The sequence below is a fragment of the Vipera ursinii genome (assembly GCF_947247035.1).
Source record: "Vipera ursinii genome assembly, chromosome: 1".
In the NCBI taxonomy this organism is placed as follows: Eukaryota; Metazoa; Chordata; class Lepidosauria; order Squamata; family Viperidae; genus Vipera; species Vipera ursinii.
Genome location: NC_139512.1, coordinates 102,656,529 through 102,675,437, shown reverse-complemented (window position 1 = coordinate 102,675,437; position 18,909 = coordinate 102,656,529). Strand labels below are relative to the sequence as shown.

Below are 18,909 nucleotides of genomic sequence, written 5' to 3'. Positions count from 1 at the left end.
CTACTGTATCTCATAGAGATAACTATCCACCCTCTACTTGGAGACCTCTAATCTCTAAAATCTCTATACGTATTATGTATACAGTAGTGGCCAAAATTCTGGAAACCTTTTGGGGAAAGTGTACAGTAGAAATGCCACCTTTGGTTAAGTTTCCACCAATTTTTCTTCTAAATTCTTTATAACTGTAGCCTTGTTCACTTAATAATACTATTTTACATCGCTTTCTGGGCAACCAGTCAACTCTTTGCACCATTAGTTTCATTTATTATATTTTACGAGCTCATAAATGATAGCGATCACATAATACACTGACAAATGTCCTCTCAGCTTCAATACATTTATTTATTTATTTGGTTTATATACCGCCCTACTCCCAAAGGACTCAGGGCGGTTTACAAGGTAAAATTTAAAAACAATAAAATATAAAATTAAAATAAAATAAAATTAAGTCTAGCCGCAAAAAATTAAAATCACAATTTAAAACATTAAACCCCTCAGTCCAGGCCAGATAGCTCAAAGAGACAGGTTTTTAGGTCCCGGTGAAATGAATGAAGGTCGGGGGCAGTCCGGAGTTCCGTTGGCAGTTGATTCCATAGGGCGGGCGCGCCCACAGAGAACGCCCTCCACCTGGGGATCGCCCGTCGGCAATCCTTGACCAGCGGTACCCTGAGGAGGCCCTCCCTGTGGGAGCGCACAGGACGATGAGAAATTGATGCTGACATCAATAACTGAATCCCACTGTGATCTGATTGTCTCATTTCCAAAACAAGATGATACCTGATTGGCTCTCTAAACACTCATGCCCATCAGCTACAATCAGATGAACAAAAGCTATCTGATATCAACCTAAGCAAGTTGTGCTTCCTTTTTCTGGTTATTTGGCTATAACAGATAATTGAACAAACTATGTTGCATTATATTCTTGATTAAATTATCTTTCCATTGATATATAATTTTATGGTACTACTCCAAAAAAAGTGGTGTTATTAGCCATCAAACTTCAAAAATACACTTTTCCCAAAAGGTTTCCACAATTTTGGCCACTACTGTAGATTATATGTATTAGTAAAGAGAAAGTCGAGTTTGCTCTTTTGTTCTTATTCTGTAATCATTCAAGTTCTTCTCAAGTGCCTAGGATGTTGTAATGTATCGATGTAGTATAAGTGCAGATCCAAGCAGTATGGTATTTTGCAAGATGGAAATTTGGTCAATGCCATACTTATAAAATATATACTTTTTTTGCATAGCACCCAGTGTGCCAAAAACCACTGGGCCCACCAGTAGTTATTGGCACACTGAGCACTTAGCAAAAACAAGTATTATATTTATGTAATGATGTACAAAGTTATTATATCATTATCTTATATTTTATAAGATTTAGTATATATAATTATATTACTGAACAATTATATTATAATCAGTTCCCAAGAATCTGTAGTCACAGCTGCCATTTCTTTAGCTGATGTTGGTCATTATTAAATGAATTAGTAAATTAATGTATATTAATTATTATTAATAATAATCTAATTAATTAAATTTATATCTTGCCCAATTCCCAGTGACTCTGGGCAATTTATCTGTGCGTAATCAAAGTAGGCTCTTTGTGAGCCTCTTGGTCCTCTGATAGAGTTCCTAATAGATAGACCTATGCATGGCTTATTGGAGAAAAACCCCATCTGGCTTTTGCCATGTTGGAAAAGTTCATTTTTGTTTCCCAGGCTCCATAAACGTCCTTCTGCAAATTTAAGAACAAAAGCAAAAAAAAAAAATTGGGACTGTAAAGAGTACTTCTTTTCTTAAAATATATATATTTTAATATGAACATTTCAATAATAATTTAGTATTACAGAGTTTGTACGTTCTTGAATAATGTGCCAGATTATTCTGGGCTCATTCCTTTGCTGGTCAGCCCTTGTGAGTTTACCTGACCTTTAGCAGAGATTTTCAGCAGGAAACCCATTAGGTGACTGAGGGCCATCGTTTCAATTTTCCAAATGATTCAGAGGACTTGGACAAAAGGAACACATTGGCTAGATTTAGACTCTTCCTGCTAGTCAAAGCAGAGAGTGGAGAGAATGAAAGTAATAATAAATCAGTAATAAATTCAGTCAAATTATTGGAGATCTTGTAGTTTTCTCAGAATATCACATCTTAGCCTCTTTAATATTTTTGCAGATGGAAGCAATACCAAAAGAGCTTAATCTGAAATTTAAATAGGTTCCCTCCCCCCCCCCATTTTATTGACACTCTTCAAATAGCAAGTAAATGAGCTACTGTTTCAATTTAGGTGTAGCTTCATCAGCACATTTAACTCAAATTACCATTCTAACACATCTGCTGACAGACTGTTATCCAGCCTCACTTCTTTACCATTGCCAGGGGATTCTGAATTTAAAGTTCTTATATTATTCCCTGGCCAGAGCATGCTCCAGACTCACGTTATGAAATGATACATGGAACTGATAAGGATAAACCTGCTGTAAGAAATTGAATTTCCTCTAAGGCTCTATTATTCAGTGTCAGATTAATGAAAGGAAACTCTAGCCCATTTTATAGAGGGAATAAACTGAAAAATGCATCAAGTTACTCAAAATGAGCTTCTGAAAACACAATTTATTTTCAATAAACCATTGTGAAATATTTCCAGAATATAATTGTTTTCAACTGGACAGGATTTTTTTGCTAGCGTATAGCAACACTAGCAACAGTTTTGGCCATTTTATTCTTTAGTTTGTACCTCACACACATTATGCCAATATATGTCCTATATATATATCCTAACACTGAATCATTAGATGCGTGTTCAAAAATCTGCAAAGTTGCTAAAACTTTCATTAACCTAGAACAGGGGTATCAAAACTGGCACCCCTTGGCTGGATGCGTCATGCACAGGCCACGCCCACCCCAGCTCCACAAAGACAAAAAACTTCATGATCAAGCTTGACACCTGTGGCCTACAAACACAGGGTTGGAAGGGCTTCAGTGCTTCTGTCTTCTGAAAAAGTTCTTATAATTAAAATGCTTATGCTTCTGTAATAAATAGTTGGATATGCATTAGAATAAGTTCAGTGGTGGCAACTTTAGCCAAATTTTGATTGTAAAATGGTAAAAATACAATTTCGAGAAGTGCCTCAGTACGGTACTTGGGAGTGTGGAAATTTGGTATAGTGGTTAAAGGTGCTGGCTTAAAAGCCAAAAGACTGTAAGTTCTTATTCTCCATTAGCTATGGAAGCTCCCTGAGTAACTTTGATCCAATCATTTTCTCTCAGACCCAGGCAGTGGCAAACTATTTCTGAAAAGATGGCCAAGAAATCTGCAGAAAGTTGTCCAAATTATATGCACCTTTGAGTCAGCCTTATTTCTTTCTTTTTCCTTTAGAGATTCTTCTTACAGGACAACCTGATATTAATGGATCTCAGGGGGAGGAAGAATTCAGTTAAACATTGATGGTTGTCTCCTGGCTTCTTACCTTTCCTTTCTAGAGCTTTTCCCATGAAAAATTGGAATAGTCCAGAAGAGCAGGCTTTTGTAACCATCATCTATTTGCCTGTCCACAGTTCTGAAAACCATGTATATCCTACAGGATTGCTTTTCTCAGTAATTCCAAATAACTTTGAATAGATAATGTAAAACTGAAAGACATTCAAATGCATGTGAGCATGAAGGAGTGGAGCAATGCATGGCTAATGAACTAGCTGATAATTCAGTGAGTTGTTTTTCTTTCTTTTCAGCCTCAAGAGATGTTTAAAAGAATGGTGGTTTACAATTCATCATTTAAAACTAACAAAAAACAAGTAAAATCCTATTTCCTTATTGCATATATGTGTGATATTAGTGAGCTGTCCCAGTTTTATCTTTTGTTTCTGTCTCATAACATTGATAAAGATGCAAATAGCAATCTTTGTTTGTTTTTCAATGAATGCATGCAGCTCTGCTAGATTATGAAGAAACTGGCTATGAATACAAAAAGATGCTATAAATTCTTCAGTCATTTGATATTATTACTAGTGACTCTTAGATCTTTTCATTCTAATATAATACAACAAGGAATATGAATATTTTTTCCATTCAATTCTATCTTATTTCTACTGGATCATTTGTTGAAATTAATTGATATTGTTCAGAAAATGTGGTTTGGTAATAAATGAAGAAAATGATGGCTTGCATGAATCCACCCAGAATGGCCAAGGTGGCATAGATGAGTTCTCAAATTAGTAAATCTATTGCAGCTGTCTTTTCCAGTGGTTGTAAGGTTTAAGGTTGGATTTTGTAAAAGAGTATATTCTGTGTTCATCTTAGCTTTTCTAGTATTCTTAGATAATTGACAAAGAATGCTTAGATTGTTTTTTCAAAAACTGTCAAAGGTTTACTGGTTGGTGTAGGCTTTCATGGCTAGTATCTGTTGGGCAATGTTGGACTTCAGGGTTTTGTGACCATGGTCTAGAACAGAGGTCCCCAACCTTTTGGGCACCAGGGACCAGTTCCATGGAGAGAGGTTTTCCCACGGACTGGAGAGTATGTAGTTTTATGTGCTGCCTGCATTCCATGGATGGGGCTTTTCTTGTTTGTGCGGACCAGTTGCTGGCATGCTGCAGCCCGGTATTTGTCCACAGACCAGGGTTTGGGGACCCCTGGTCTAGAACACAGGGGTCAAACCTGCCACATCACATGACATGTCCCAACGTGTCGTGAGTTTTTTTTGCATTGCCGGAGCTGGGGTGGGCACGGTCTCCATATGATGCAACTGGCCTGCAGGCTGACAACCCTGGTCTAAAAAATAGATTTCCTGATGTATCACCAGCAACTGTAGCTGCCATATTCAGAGGTATAGTGTGCTAGGCAGATCACAGGCAACTGGGCTGGGGCTGACTGGGATCTTCTCAGTCTTTATTTTCCACGGTATAATTGCTGCCCAATCAGCCTATTCAGTCCTGCTCGGTTGCCTGTCGTCTGCATAGCATATCACACCTCTGATTATGCTAACCAGTTGCTGGCTAAACTCATGCCCAACTGTCAAAGATCCTTACTGGGTAAAAAAACACTAGGTAGGAAAGAATTAAGTGAGGGGTTCACAAAAGCCATAGTTTCTTGGGAGGAGCTGGACCTACTTGATGCTGATTCTGAGCGCCTCATGAATGTTTGCTTATCCTTGCTCTCAAGATACCATTGCTGCATCCATACTACTGTGAAATCTCCATGTATGTTGCATGCCTAGAGGTATTAACAAGGGGAAAACTGAGACAAAAATGGCAGTAGATGTGTAGAACATCAAGTTCCTTGTTGTAATGGAATGCAGTATGGCCTTGAGGAAAGGTAAGGAGAGAAGCTGCCTAGGATGCAATCAGAGAAGAGAGGCAGGAACCCTAATTGTTTAACCATCACACAAATCTGAGAAAGGACCTGCCCTAATGGATCAGGGATTTAAAAGTGGTGGGTGGGAAGTTTGTAATTTCAGACTTGCAAGATTCTGTTCATGTAGCCTTACCATAAAATAGAATTATTTCATAAAGTCCTATTTCCTGTTTGATTTATCTGGGAGGGTTTGACATCAATTTTGCATGTCTGAAAGTCTTTTCAGTCTTTTCTTAATTTGTTTCTATGTCTGTTCTATGTGATTGAGGCTCCTGGCCCTCTTCTCTGATTGTTTCCTGGCAGCATCTCACCTGCTCTTTGCTCAATGCCCCTAATGCAGGGGTGTCAAACTCGCTGCGTCACGTGACATGTTGTGACGTATCATGACTTTTTTCCCCTTGCCAGAGCTGGGGTAGGCGTGGCTTCTGCATGACGCATCTGGCCCACAGCCGGCAGTTTGACACCAGTGCCCTAATGCATTCCATTGCACCTAGCAAGGGCTATAGATATTAATGACTTTTTAGAAGGAACAAAAGGGTTGCTTAGATTTAAGAATTTGTTTCATGCTGAACAAGCAGTTATCAGGAAGAGATCTAAGTTTAGTGCTATGTATGTTAAGTTCCCATATAACCTGTTATGTGCTGTTCTTTTTTATGATGTTATTTTAACTGATTGTTCACATGATTTTGATTAGCAAAGCCTACAGCAAAATATTGGATAAAATTGTTCTAAACCAACTAAAGAAGCCAAGGTTTTATTCATTAGATCATCCTAGAGATCATTAGATGTTGTAGCTTTCTCTCTCCATAAGCAGTGAAGGGGACTCAGTTATAAAGGGGCATGGGAACTTGGGAACTACCATTTTCATCTCTGTCAGTGTTTTGGTTATAGAGGAAGAAGGTCAGGTTGGGAACTTGATTCAAAACCCACTTTTCCTTTCAGACTCCCAAAGCAGTCCAAAAACCAGCATACTAATCTATTCCTGTTTATATCAATGGAAGGGGAAAGATCTATAGTAGCACATCCAAATAGGTAAGGTCTAGGACAGGGGTAGGCAACCTTGGCTCTTTTATGACTCATGGCTGGCTCAGGAATTCTGGAAGTTGAAGTCCATGAGTCATAAAAGAACCAAGGTTGCCTACCCCTGGTCTAGGACAACTCACCCAGGCTGACTCACCCAGCCAATTTGCTGCGGGATAACTCATCATGGGCAACTCACCACAGGACAATTCAACACAGGATAACTCAAGAGAGGGACAAGTGAATTGCAGCGGGCCTTGTCTTGCTTTAGGTTTAAACCTTCTCAAGTTAGAAATCCTCAAGGCCAGAGGTGAGCTACAATTCTATTTGTCTCTCTCTTGAGTTAACCCATGCTGAATTGTCCCACAGCGAGTTGTCCCATCGTGAGTTAGTGCAGCGAGTTGGCCAGCATGAGCAAGCTGTAGTGAGATGGCCATGGTGAGACAGCTGTGATGAGTCATCTGTGGTGAGTTGTCTCATTCTCAAATAAAGTATGCCTCCCCACATCCCCTCTTCCCTTCTGTCCTCACTGTAACAACACAATAGAGAAGATCCAAGGCACCCTTGGAGTCTCTGTACCATATTTATTCCCCAAAGAACGACTCTTACAAATTGGAGCTATAGAACTGGAATTCATTAGGTGAGGAGATAGCAAGGAGTAAATTAGATATGATTAAGCCATACTAAAATGAATAAAGCAGCACTATTCTACATAAAAATATTAAACCTGTTTAGTTCTGCTGTAAGGATCGTTTCCTATACACTTAAAAAAATTAATTGTGCCCCACTGATTTTATTGTAAATAGGAAGGCCAGTTATGGCCTCTGTAATTATAGCTTTTAAATATAGCAGTGGCCTGAAATTTTAGCCAAGGGATTCCAGCTACAGTTATATCCTAACATAGTTTAATTCCTTGCCTAGGAAGTTCAGTGGAGCAAAGCAGCTGAGCTGTGAAACAGGATGTTTTATGTTTCAGAGATTTAACAATGTTTGTTTGCTACAGAATATTGTTGACGAGTTAAATAAATATGTTTTACAATTGCTTTCCACTTTGTGTTTCTCATGATAGTCAGCAGTCCAGTGTCCTGCTTTTAATTCCCACATGTTCTACTCTAATTATGCTAGAGGAGTACAAAGGTCTTAATCAACATTTATCTAGCTCCTGACCTTCATGTTGGATGGATTAAAATAAATGGTCAATCTACAGTAAATGTGAAGAACAAATTCAGGAAACCTTCAGATTAAATTATCTAACTCTTGTGTTCTAAAAAGTAGATCTAACCTTAAAAGCTTGCATGATTTAATGTCAGGAGGAACATACAATTTATCTCTTTCTTTCTGGCTTTTCTTTCTCGCTTCAGTTCATTTTATCATTATTTTTATTTAGAGCTACTATGCATGTTTATGATTACCATCTTTATTTTCAGGGCTTCCAAAAATATGTGGAGGACTTTGATCCCTACACCATGGTAAGAAGCGTGAATTGTAAGTGACCACTAAGGGAGAAGGGCCTGTGCTGAACATCTCACATTCAGTACATGATATGTACCCAAGAAAAACCTTGCTTGATTAGATGAAAATCCTGCCGATTCAGGTGGAAAATGCTGGATCCAGCTGGGTGACATAGTGGCTATCCAAATGTACCCAGGAAGCTATCAAGTAGGATACAAAATGTATACTTTTTCAGCATTGTTGTCTAGTAATTATTATCAAAGCATGTTCCCTTTGATTCAGGATGTAACACTGCCATGAAATTTAATAACCATATCTTTCATACATGATAAATAAATGGAAGTTGTCACTGTATCAGCAAATTATCTAGCTTAAATATATGTTGCAAAACAGCAACACTTGCTTTTACCATTTCTAAATCTCCTCATATTGAACACATTTTCCACATCAAATTTTTAGACTAGTCTGTAAGATTCCCCTTTATTCCCCTTCTTTCTGAGGGGAAAATGACACCCAATTGTAATATTTCCTCATAAGAAGGTGATTTTGATTCAGTAATTTTGGTACAAGTGGGATGGATAAACCCTGGAATGTCAGTACTGAGATACATGGACTAATGAATGATCTCAATATAAAGTAGGATCTGTGTATTTCCCTTTTTTGTAATAGAGGTTGCTTACTGACATTTGTTTAATTTTGCTAGTTTTCGCCAGATCAGATTATGGGGAAAGATGTACGACTCCTTCATATAAAAAAGGTACTGTTTATGATGGAAGATAGATATTGTACTGCAATTACTACATTCAGTAGAGAAATTCCATTTCACAGAATTCAGAGAGGAGTCTTCCCACTGGAAAGATAAAACATGGAAAATTAAGCTCCGATCGCAGCAGCAGCTATGATACATTTGTTTCATGCTTCATTTTTCAACTTAGTTGTTTCTTTATTCATTGGCTTTGGATCAGAACTTCATTACAGTCTTGTTGGTGTGGAATATCATGCTATTGAAAGAAAGAAGCAAATAAAACCTATGAGATGACTGGGCAAGTTCAGATAAAGTGCCCATACATGACGTGTGTGGGTGATGGATGAATACAAGAATAGAATAGAATAGAATAGAATAGAATAGAATAGAATAGAATAGAATAGAATAGAATAGAATAGAATAGAATAGAATAGAATAGAATAGAATACAATAGAATAGAATACAATAGAATAGAATAGAGCTTGAAGGGACCTTGGAGATCTTCTAGTCCAGCCCCCTGCTCAAGCAGGAGAACCTATACTGTCTCAGACAGGTGAATGTCTAGTCCTGTGGTGGCGAACCTATGGCACGCATGCCACAGGTGGCACACAGAGTCCTCTTTGTGGGCACAGGTTCTGTTGCCCCAGTCCTAGGCTTTCAGCGGGATTTTATAAAACCTTTTCGCTTTAGGCCTCCGCCGCTGCATGTGGGGAAAAAAAAGTTCTATCAATCAATTTCAACTTCTCGCAGGGGGAAAAAAGATCTCACAAAGTTGGAACTGATTGATTGAACTTTTTAGTCCCACCCAGTCTGCCATTACCACTGCAGCCATGCCCACCCAATGGGCCACACCCACCCGGCACTCGATGATACATAACTGAGTTTTGCTTTGCAGTTTGGGCACTCGATCTCTAAAAGGTTCGCCATCGCTGGTCTAGTCTCTTCTAGTGATGGAGCACCCACAACTTCTGGGGGCAAGCTGTTCCACTGGTTGATTGTCCTCACTGTCAGGAAGTTTCTCCTTAATTACAGGATGCTTCTCTCTTTGATCAGTTTTGAACCATTGTTTCTTGTCCTTCCCTATGGTGTTCTGGTGAACAACCTGGAGCCCTCTGCCCTCAGCCCCTCAGATACTGGAACACTGCTATTGTATCTCCCCTATTTCTTTTTTTCCTTAGACTAGCCAAACCCAAGTCCCATAGCCGTTCTTTGTATGTTTTAGTCTCCAGGCCTTTGATCATCTTAGTTGCTCTTCTCTGAATTTTTTCCAAACTCTCAACATCTTTTTGTCATATGGTGACCAAAATTGGCTGCGGTATTCCAAGTGTGGTCTTACTAGGGTTTTATAAAGCGGTACTAATACTTTGTGTGATCTTGATTTTATGCCCCTGTTTATACAACCCAGGATTGTATTAGCTTTTTTGGTTGCTGCTGCACACTGCTGGCTCATAGTCAAGTGATTGTCCACTAGGACTCCAAGGTCCCTCTCACAGTTAATGTCTGTAACTGTGAGAATACATGTCTGCAATTCCACAATTTTATATTTACTGACCCTTCACTGAGGTTGAGAACATTGGCAGGACCTTCTAAATGAACCTGCCTGATCTTAGGAAATTCTTTATATAACCACTTTCCAATACTTTTGAGAATGGATAAATACAGTGTGGAATAAAGCCTTTTCGGTGCTGATGTGTCATTCGTAAAGTATCTTTTTCAGATGGCATAAGGATGGACAACCTTTCTTTAATTTTTGGACAACTGCCTTTTTGTTCTCTGAGGTTTTTAATCACATCTATGTTGCTGTGGTTATTTGACTTAATATGATTTTAAATACTTTCTTTGATTAACACTGTTGACTACAGTATGTTACTTTCATTTGTCCTATCTAATGTTTTCTATTATAATTTTTATTGTAAAGTTTGCTACCATTTTTATAGAAAAGTAACACATAAAGATTATACCCACTGGTCTATCCACAGTGGAACTATGGTAAACCAGTTCTCCCTTTATTTACAAACCTTTAACTTCAAATCTGGGTTAGAGTGAGAAGGGGAACTCATTTTGTAAGTTCATAACAGAAAATTAAGTAGGAAAATATATAATATTTAATTCAAGAAACAGTGGTTGACTAATACTATATATTCATTTTTTTCCAAACCTTTTAATAGGAAGGATCATTGGACCTTGCAGTAGAAGGCGGCATTGATTCCCCAATTGGAAAAGTAGTGGTGTCCACTATTTATGAGGGTGGTGCTGCAGACAAGCATGGTGGGTATCTACTAAGAAAAAAAAGCTGGAATATAAGGCATATTAACACTTACAAGTTAGATTTAGTTAGGTATTTTCTAGAAGTCCAAACTATATCCCCAGATTGGGATAAACTTATATCTAAAATATTTACATTTAAATTAAAATTCAGTATTTAGAGTTTTCTGCAGTTTTCTGAAATACTCTGGAAAAATTTATGATGAAAACAAAGTTGCATGATCTAATTGGTTGGTGCATTGGGAAGTGATTACTTCTTCCTAACTACTCAACTATCAAAATGTTTAACAAAACATTTTCAGTAATGTATATATGTATTTGACATAGGCATCAATATAAAAGTTAAACAACAAAATTTATTATTTTAGAACATAACACCAGTGACCCTACTTTTATCTGTTCCCTAAATAGCTTCAAAGATGTGGTGTCTGGTAAATTAAATGAGATTGGAAAACTAATATGTTTTAATGTTCATTATTAACCCAGAATGAAGATAAATAAGAACTACATATAATAAATGGCACAATTAAATAAGGGTAGTGTAATATGTCATGATTTAACATTGTGATAATTCAATTTTAGAAGCTTCTAGTAGAAAAAATGACTGCTTACAGAAAAACATTTCTTGTGCAGCCAAACAAAATACCTTATACAGCTATTTTTGTGGAAGAAGAAAAGTCAGAAAAGCAGAACAGTAAAAGAAAGATAATATGGATTTGCTTGCTGCTTTGCCCTTTATTTCCCTTATCAGGAGGTATTGTGAAAGGAGATGAAATAATGGCTGTAAATGGCAAGGTTTTGTTGGATACTAAGCTGGATGAAGCTCGGGCAGCTCTTGCGAAAGCATGGAACGTGGGAGGGGTAAGTTGGAAGGGATGAGTCTCTTCTCAAAATTATATATCGGATATCCATTTTTCCCAAGAAGTGGCAATAAATAATTCCTAGCCTACTGATAAATTTATGATAAAATTAATAACTCATATAGTTATTATACAGAATAGCCCTTATAACCCTTATACAGGAATGGTAACCAACGTAGGGACAATCCAACTCTTGCCCACCAGACAGTTCAAAAGCATGCAAAAGCAAGTAGATAAATAGGTACCAGGTAACAGCATTCCGTGCACATGACCATGGCAGCATCTTTGGTCAATTCTGGTTCCCTTGGCTAAGAAACTAGAGTTGGACATGACTGTTCAGGAGAAACATTTGTTATTATCATCTTAAAACCTTACAATGAAATAATAAAATATGAAACATGACTTTGCTAAGTAAGCATGGATATTATTAGCAGTCATTACATTTTATTAAAAACTAGTTTTTTAAAATTATTTTTCAAAATAAAAAAATATTCTAACTAAATTACAAGAAACTAAGACTGGACAAATAATGAAATAATTGATAGTGTGCAGAAAATAAAATTATATGCCAAATAATCAAATTCCCTTTTTTCAATAAAGAACAAAAGATTCATGTGGCCAGTTAAGAACTGATTTATTTAAACATGGAAACTATAATATATGCAGAATAATTCTGTATTATTTCCATCCCATCTATGCTTATTCAGAAGAAATTCCCAATGATAGTCATGTGATTGATCTTTTATATATATTCATATAATATTCCTCAAATAAGACTCTGCACAGAATAGAAATTGCTCTTGACAAAGGAGAGAGAGAGACGGGTGGGGGGAAAGAGAGAGAGAGACTGAGATTCAAAATTGCTTCATTTCTGTTTAAGCAAGATGCTTCAGAAACATAATCCATTCTTTTTGTATTCCTGAATGATGTGTGTCTGTACATTGCATGCTCTTCTGACTTGGTGGGATGCTTATGATGAAAGACTGAAGGGATTAGTGAACAATGCAAGAGAGATGAAAGTTTCTGAATGTGGGACAGGGCATTTTTAGAAGCATCAAAAGTGGACCTTAGGGGGAAATGAGCAATGGAAGGTAATGTAGGAAACTGGAGTGACTGCTAGAAAAAAAAGTATGTATCCTACTTGCAAAATGATTAACCTCCCAAATGGAATGGGAAAGGGGTATAATGAAAGAAGATGTTAAATGAGATAGAGAGAAATCAGAGAATATTTCCTCTTTATTGGAGGAAATAAATTTTATTGAAATTGGCAAAGTGGGCTAAATAAGGAGCCTCCAGTGGGATGAATGGAAGTAGAAACAAGATCTATGAAATTCAGATGATGGAGTGTTAAAAGTATTTTAGAGTTTTGTGTGAGGGAATGGGAGGGTATATTAACAGCAGTTGAGAGATCTGTGTGGAAATGATGGTGATACAAGTTCCACCTTAACCATGAAAGTCACCTGGGTGACCTTGGGCTGGTCACACACTCTCAGACCAACTCACCTCACAAGGTTGTTGTTATGGGGAAAATAGGAGGAGGAAGGTGTGTTGAATATGTTTGCCACCTTCATTTGTGAAAATAACAAAGGCAGGATATGAATGAATGAATGAATGAATGAATGAACGAACAAACTTAATTGATCTGGCGCAATTGATCTGTCTGTACTTTCCATAATGTTGCTTATTCCAAAAAGGGAAAGAGTGGTGGGTATGCTCACTTTTTCATATACCACATTTTCATAACAAGCAACCTTTTTAATATGCTGTGTAAGGAAAGCATACTCTGAAAATGTAATTTTCATTCCCTGATCAATTTCATCTCGTATTGATTAAATATTTCTTCCACAGGATTGGATTGACTTGGTCATTGCAGTGTCTCCTCCCAAGGATTATGATGATGAAATGTAAGACTTCTGCATTCAGAGACATAAACTAGATTACCCTTTTATTCAATTTCGACTGAAGTCTTTTACCCCACCTCTAGTTATTACCCATTAAGACAAAGCAATCAAACTGGATATATGTCAGCAAAGGAAAATAAGCTACTAGTCCATTTGGAAGGTAGAGAAGTCTGAAGAAATAGGTTGAGATAAAAATGTATCATTAAAAATGTACAAGAACAGCTAGCAATGGAATACTGTAGGGGAAAAAAACTATCAAGACAACAAGTAGAGGAGAACCCTTTAAGGGCTATTATACATCTATGTGGGACACGGTGGCTCAGTGGGTTAGGACACTGAGCTTGTCAATCAGAAGATCGGCAGTTTGGCGGGTCGAATCCCGTGTGCCGCGTAACAGAGTGAGCGCCTGTTACTCATCTCAGCTTCTGCCAACCTAGCAGTTCGAAAGCACGTAAAAATGCAAGTAGAAAAATAGGGACCACTCCGGTGAGAAGGTAACAGCGTTCCATGCTCCTTTGGCGTCTAGTCATGCCGGCCACATGACCACGGAGACATCCTCGGACAAGCGCTGGCTCTTCGGCTTTGAAACGGAGATGAGCACCGGCCCCTAGAGTTGGAAATGACTAGCACGCATGTGCGGGGGAACCTTTATACATCTATGTATACTGTATAATTCACACAGATCCCTACTGTGTGGATTATATTGTAGTTTATTTATGTCTATTCAAACCCAAACTCATCTCAAATATTGATTCACAATATTAATAGAAGTAGAAGATGAAAGAGTCCTTGGTATCATAAATAGGGACTGGCTATTAATTGCATTAATTTTACATTCATTTTATGTAACAATGGGGAGCAGGAGGGAAAGGGATGCTGTTACAGATTTTTTAAACTTTTTATCAAACGTAAATGTTCCTTCCTTTAAAAGCCATTGCAATCCTAAAATTAGGCTTAGGCTTAGAAACCTGCAAAAAAATAGCTTCCATCCTTATTTTATATTTCGCATTTTGTGTATTTAGTGCTACTGCTCTTGAATAATCCATCAGTTCCAAGCCAAATGGAAAGGCTTTGGAGGGCAGGCATCTGTGTACAGAGCACGGCTTTTCCTGCCTCTGTAAACCATGCAGCATTTTCCCATGGGTAATAGTGGAGCTAAACTCATTTTTTTCAAATGCATCACTTGCAAAGCATGTGCCTTCTTATATTTTGCATGCCAATGATAAGTCTTTCAAAATGTTCTTTCTGTTGTAACATCCCTTTAAAAACAAAATAGATTACATTTTCCTAATTTGTACTAACCGTAGATCCTGTTAAAAATAATACTGTATTATGCTATGTTTATAAAATACTGTACAGATAGTGGCATTTTCTTTAGCTGTTCAAGTTTGATGTGCATTTTCCCACTTCTTGTAGGCTATCTTTTTAGTCTAGGTTATTGTTTAATGTGCCACTCCCAAATAAGGACTTCCCAGGATTGGATGCATTTCCACCACACATCAACCAATGTGTTATGCTGTTGTGCATGTACTGTTAGAAAAATCATTAAGAATAGCTTTCCTGTTTTCAGAATGTACCAAGATCTGCACAGTTTATAGTTACTTGATTTTCAAGTTCCATGAAAATCAGTCTAGCATTTAAATGCCTTGGAACTGGACTGTCAAAAACAAATCTTACTGTTCACAGTGGGCTTTGAATATTTTTCGCTGCTTGTTTCTTTGTTTTTAATTTTCTTTTTCTTCTGTTATATTTTAACAAGTTATCTAAATATATTTTCATAAATTTCATTTGCTATACCATTCGGGCAGTTCAATCCTATATTAGTCTACTAGTAGTACACATAATTACATTTGTAAGGACTTGATTCCCAAGGAAATGTTAGATCCACCAATCTGAAGGCAGCAAACAATTAAATATAAAAGGAAGTCACCCTAATATAATTCAGTGAGATTTCCTTCTTTATAAATATGCGTAGAAACACATAGTGCATTTATGATACCTAAGAAAAAAATTCATACTAATTATAATATGGTAATTATAAGATCCAGTTGCTTATGAACTAGTCTAGGAGGTTGGACTATAAGACCTCCAAGGTCCCTTCCAACTCTGTTATTCTGTTAACTAAGAAAATGATGAAGTTCAGAATCCATTTGATGGTGAAAAGAAAATACAAATGAGTCACTCTTTCTTGTGTTGTAACACAAGATTTTGGGGTAATTTTCTAACCATATTTTTGTGGAAGCGATAGCTCATGCAGCTCATCTTAAGGAAGAACTCTGTATTTTTGTTTTACCACCAGAGGCACAAAAACATTCTTATTCCCACATCCTCACCTTTGCTAAATCTTACTCATCCTTAGTAAAGCATCTTAGTGGTTTTGTCATGCTGATAATTTTTTCAGTTTCTTGTGAAAAAGTAAAGAATAAGTGAAGTAAAGTTTTGACTTTGGTTCACAGTTTGCTTTTTATGTTATTGCTGGATTGGGTGGGCATTAACTGTATTTTTGTACTTTGTTCTATTTCAGGACATTTTTTTAACAACATGAGAGAAACCAAATACATCTTTTGAAGAAAGCTACCAATGTAATCCTCATCCTTACCCAGCTACAAATCTTTGATCAACAAGTACAAAAAAGGACACCAGATTATTTAAGTCACTAAGGCCAATATGCTTTTACAACAATATATCATCTCATTTCCTCCCATAAGCTATTACTGTTCCCCAGTTATACAGTAACAGCATATAGGTAAAAACTCACTGTAGGTGATAAAAAGAGACAAATGCCAATTTTAAAACAAAATGCAATTCATATAAAATCTTGTAGTAACTGTCATTACAATCGAGAGAGTCATTTTTCCATAAATAATATATTTATAGTCCCATAGAAAGCTGAACAGAAATAAAGTGAAATCAGTGGAACCCATTTTCCAGAAAGTATATTCTCTACACAGATTTGGAAAAGAGTCACTAGATCTATCATCCTATGACTTATACTATTACAAAATTAGTGGGAAATTTAGTGGGATTTTTTTTCTATGCAAAGTGTAACTGAGTTCCTATTTTCTGATTTTAATTAAAAAAACAACTCATCTTTCTTAAGAAATTAACATTATATACTGTTATCTTAGTGATTATTTGATGGCATTTCAATTAGTTAGATCAACCAAAAATCCACTTCCATTCAAGAGAGATTGCAGTTGCTATAATAGGAATGATGAAAGGAATGGAGGAATAAAAGGAGAGGAATAATAAAAATGGAGTGGAGACAAAAATAAGAAAATATCTGTTGTTGAACAGGAAAAAAAGATTAACTTCAGTTCTCAGTTAGAAAATTAGAAAATATAAGTCGAACAGAGTATTATGCTATATTTCACTCACTTCAGACTTATTTTAAAATTCTGCTGGTTTTAAGTCAGTTAGCACAGAAGCTAACTATAATTCATAAATTGCTTTTGTATGTAGTTTTCAGCAAATTTGCTTTGGACCAGAGTTTAAGCTATTCATTGCTGGAAAGGCAATTTTAAAGTGATTAAATAATATACTGTTCAGGTAACTTGGCAATCCATGTTCTGATAAAATCAATTACACTATTCATATTTCACATAAATTATACTAGTGAAATTCTATTGGTTCAGACAAGGGCATTTGCAGAGTTTGGGATACAAGATGCTACCATCAAGTAAACGCCACATTTTATGCTATGTCACCAGGTGACTTAGCTACTTTAAGTAGTTAAAGAAGCATTTGCCTAATGGTGGCACTATGCAACTATCATCATTTTGACACATTCACACTTTGCTGCAAAAGCCATTGCACTGGTTTAATCAAATAATTGCCACACACAGAAACAAATTTCTCTTTATATAGATCAGTTTGTGACATTGTAGATTACAGGCATACTAGTTTTCCACATAACACTGAGCCAAATGAATAATTTCCATATTGGTATAAATACTGAATAGATGTGTGTACTTTATTGTAGATGATGATGATTATATTCGTCAAGTACTACAGAATATCAATATTTAATTTTAATATGAACCCCATGTATCAAAGTTTATATTCATGAAATTATTTGATAGGCATTTTGGAATCAAAGCCCTATATTGTCAATCAAAACAACTTTTCATTAAAAGAATCATACAGATTTATTCTGAATACATGTAGGATTTTTTTTGTATTTGCAGTTTCATTTAAATTTTACTGTAAGTGTTATGCTGCCTTTAGTATCCTTTTCTAATTTACTAGTATTTAAAATATTTATGAGTAAGCAGTTACAAAAATGATAATACAGATTTTGTAAAGATTATGCCTTTGGTTTCTTATATTGAATTGTATGGTTAAATTACTAGGTATCCTAACCTAAAGCAGTGTGACATGATACCTAAATAAGGATCAAAACTTCTTAAACCTCTTAAAATATTGGTGTGTTTCTTAATTGTGACCTCACATGATTTTGACTGCTTCATATATCAGTAGAGTGAGTGGTCTTTCTCTAATAATTATCAGAATACTATTAAAATTCTAGCTGAGAACTGAAGTATTTCAAGGCAATATTTTGAGATAAAATGTGTATTGCCAAATATATGAACTATTTTGAATTTTAACAGTATTCTGATACCATGTAAAAAAGCCAACTATCAGTTGAACATAATGAGCATCCACAATGTGGCCTCAAAATCTGCAAGGTGATGGGTGCAGTGTCACTACATGTACAAAAGGAGTGGGCTTCTCTCATGACCTGCCATCTTTCAGAGCCTCTCCTGCAGACACTGCTGATGGCTACCAGTAGCATCCCTGTAGTAGGATAACTTTCTCCATTGCACTCAGCTAGGACATATAGGGTAAGCAGAATAGCAAGTCCGCCTCTGTCTTCCAGTACTTTGCCACCACTTCCTGATTCTCAGGAATTTCTGTATGAACTTGCAACCTTATATAATTCCTATTGATGCACCAGTCACGGAATAGCCTCCAGGAACAGAATTTCCCAGATTCAGTTCTTGGTATTTCAGATGATTCAACCAAAGATCTTTGCCCTATAGTCTAACAAGAGTAATGACAAAATGATTAGGTATCTTAATTTCTGCATTGGTTCATTCCTAGATTCTGGACTCATGTTTTCCATAATGCAATAGATAATAAATAGGAATAATAATATAAAGATTTCCATATACAAAGGACCACTGAGTTAACCCCAACTGGAGGAGGACAGGAAGAAGAGAGAAATGCAGTTATATGTCACATAGAACCTTAGAGAGAACAGAAAAATAGAAAACTTACAGAACACTGGGACTCATAGTAAACTAACACATG

The 18,909-nt window shown here is 36.5% G+C and overlaps 1 protein-coding gene across 1 annotated transcript in view; it reads left to right on the top strand.

Moving 5' to 3' along the window:
• The window catches only part of USH1C (USH1 protein network component harmonin), a 57,537-nt gene extending 39,673 nt beyond the window's left edge, over positions 1-17,864 (top strand). Inside the window, exons 21-26 of the mRNA XM_083349687.1 lie at positions 7,801-7,842; positions 8,529-8,582; positions 10,739-10,838; positions 11,587-11,696; positions 13,544-13,599; positions 16,121-17,864. Coding sequence (XP_083205813.1) covers positions 7,801-7,842; positions 8,529-8,582; positions 10,739-10,838; positions 11,587-11,696; positions 13,544-13,599; positions 16,121-16,133 — 375 coding nt within the window. The 3' untranslated portion in view covers positions 16,134-17,864. The remainder of the gene's footprint in view (positions 1-7,800; positions 7,843-8,528; positions 8,583-10,738; positions 10,839-11,586; positions 11,697-13,543; positions 13,600-16,120) is intronic.
• Positions 17,865-18,909: the final 1,045 nt, after the last annotated feature.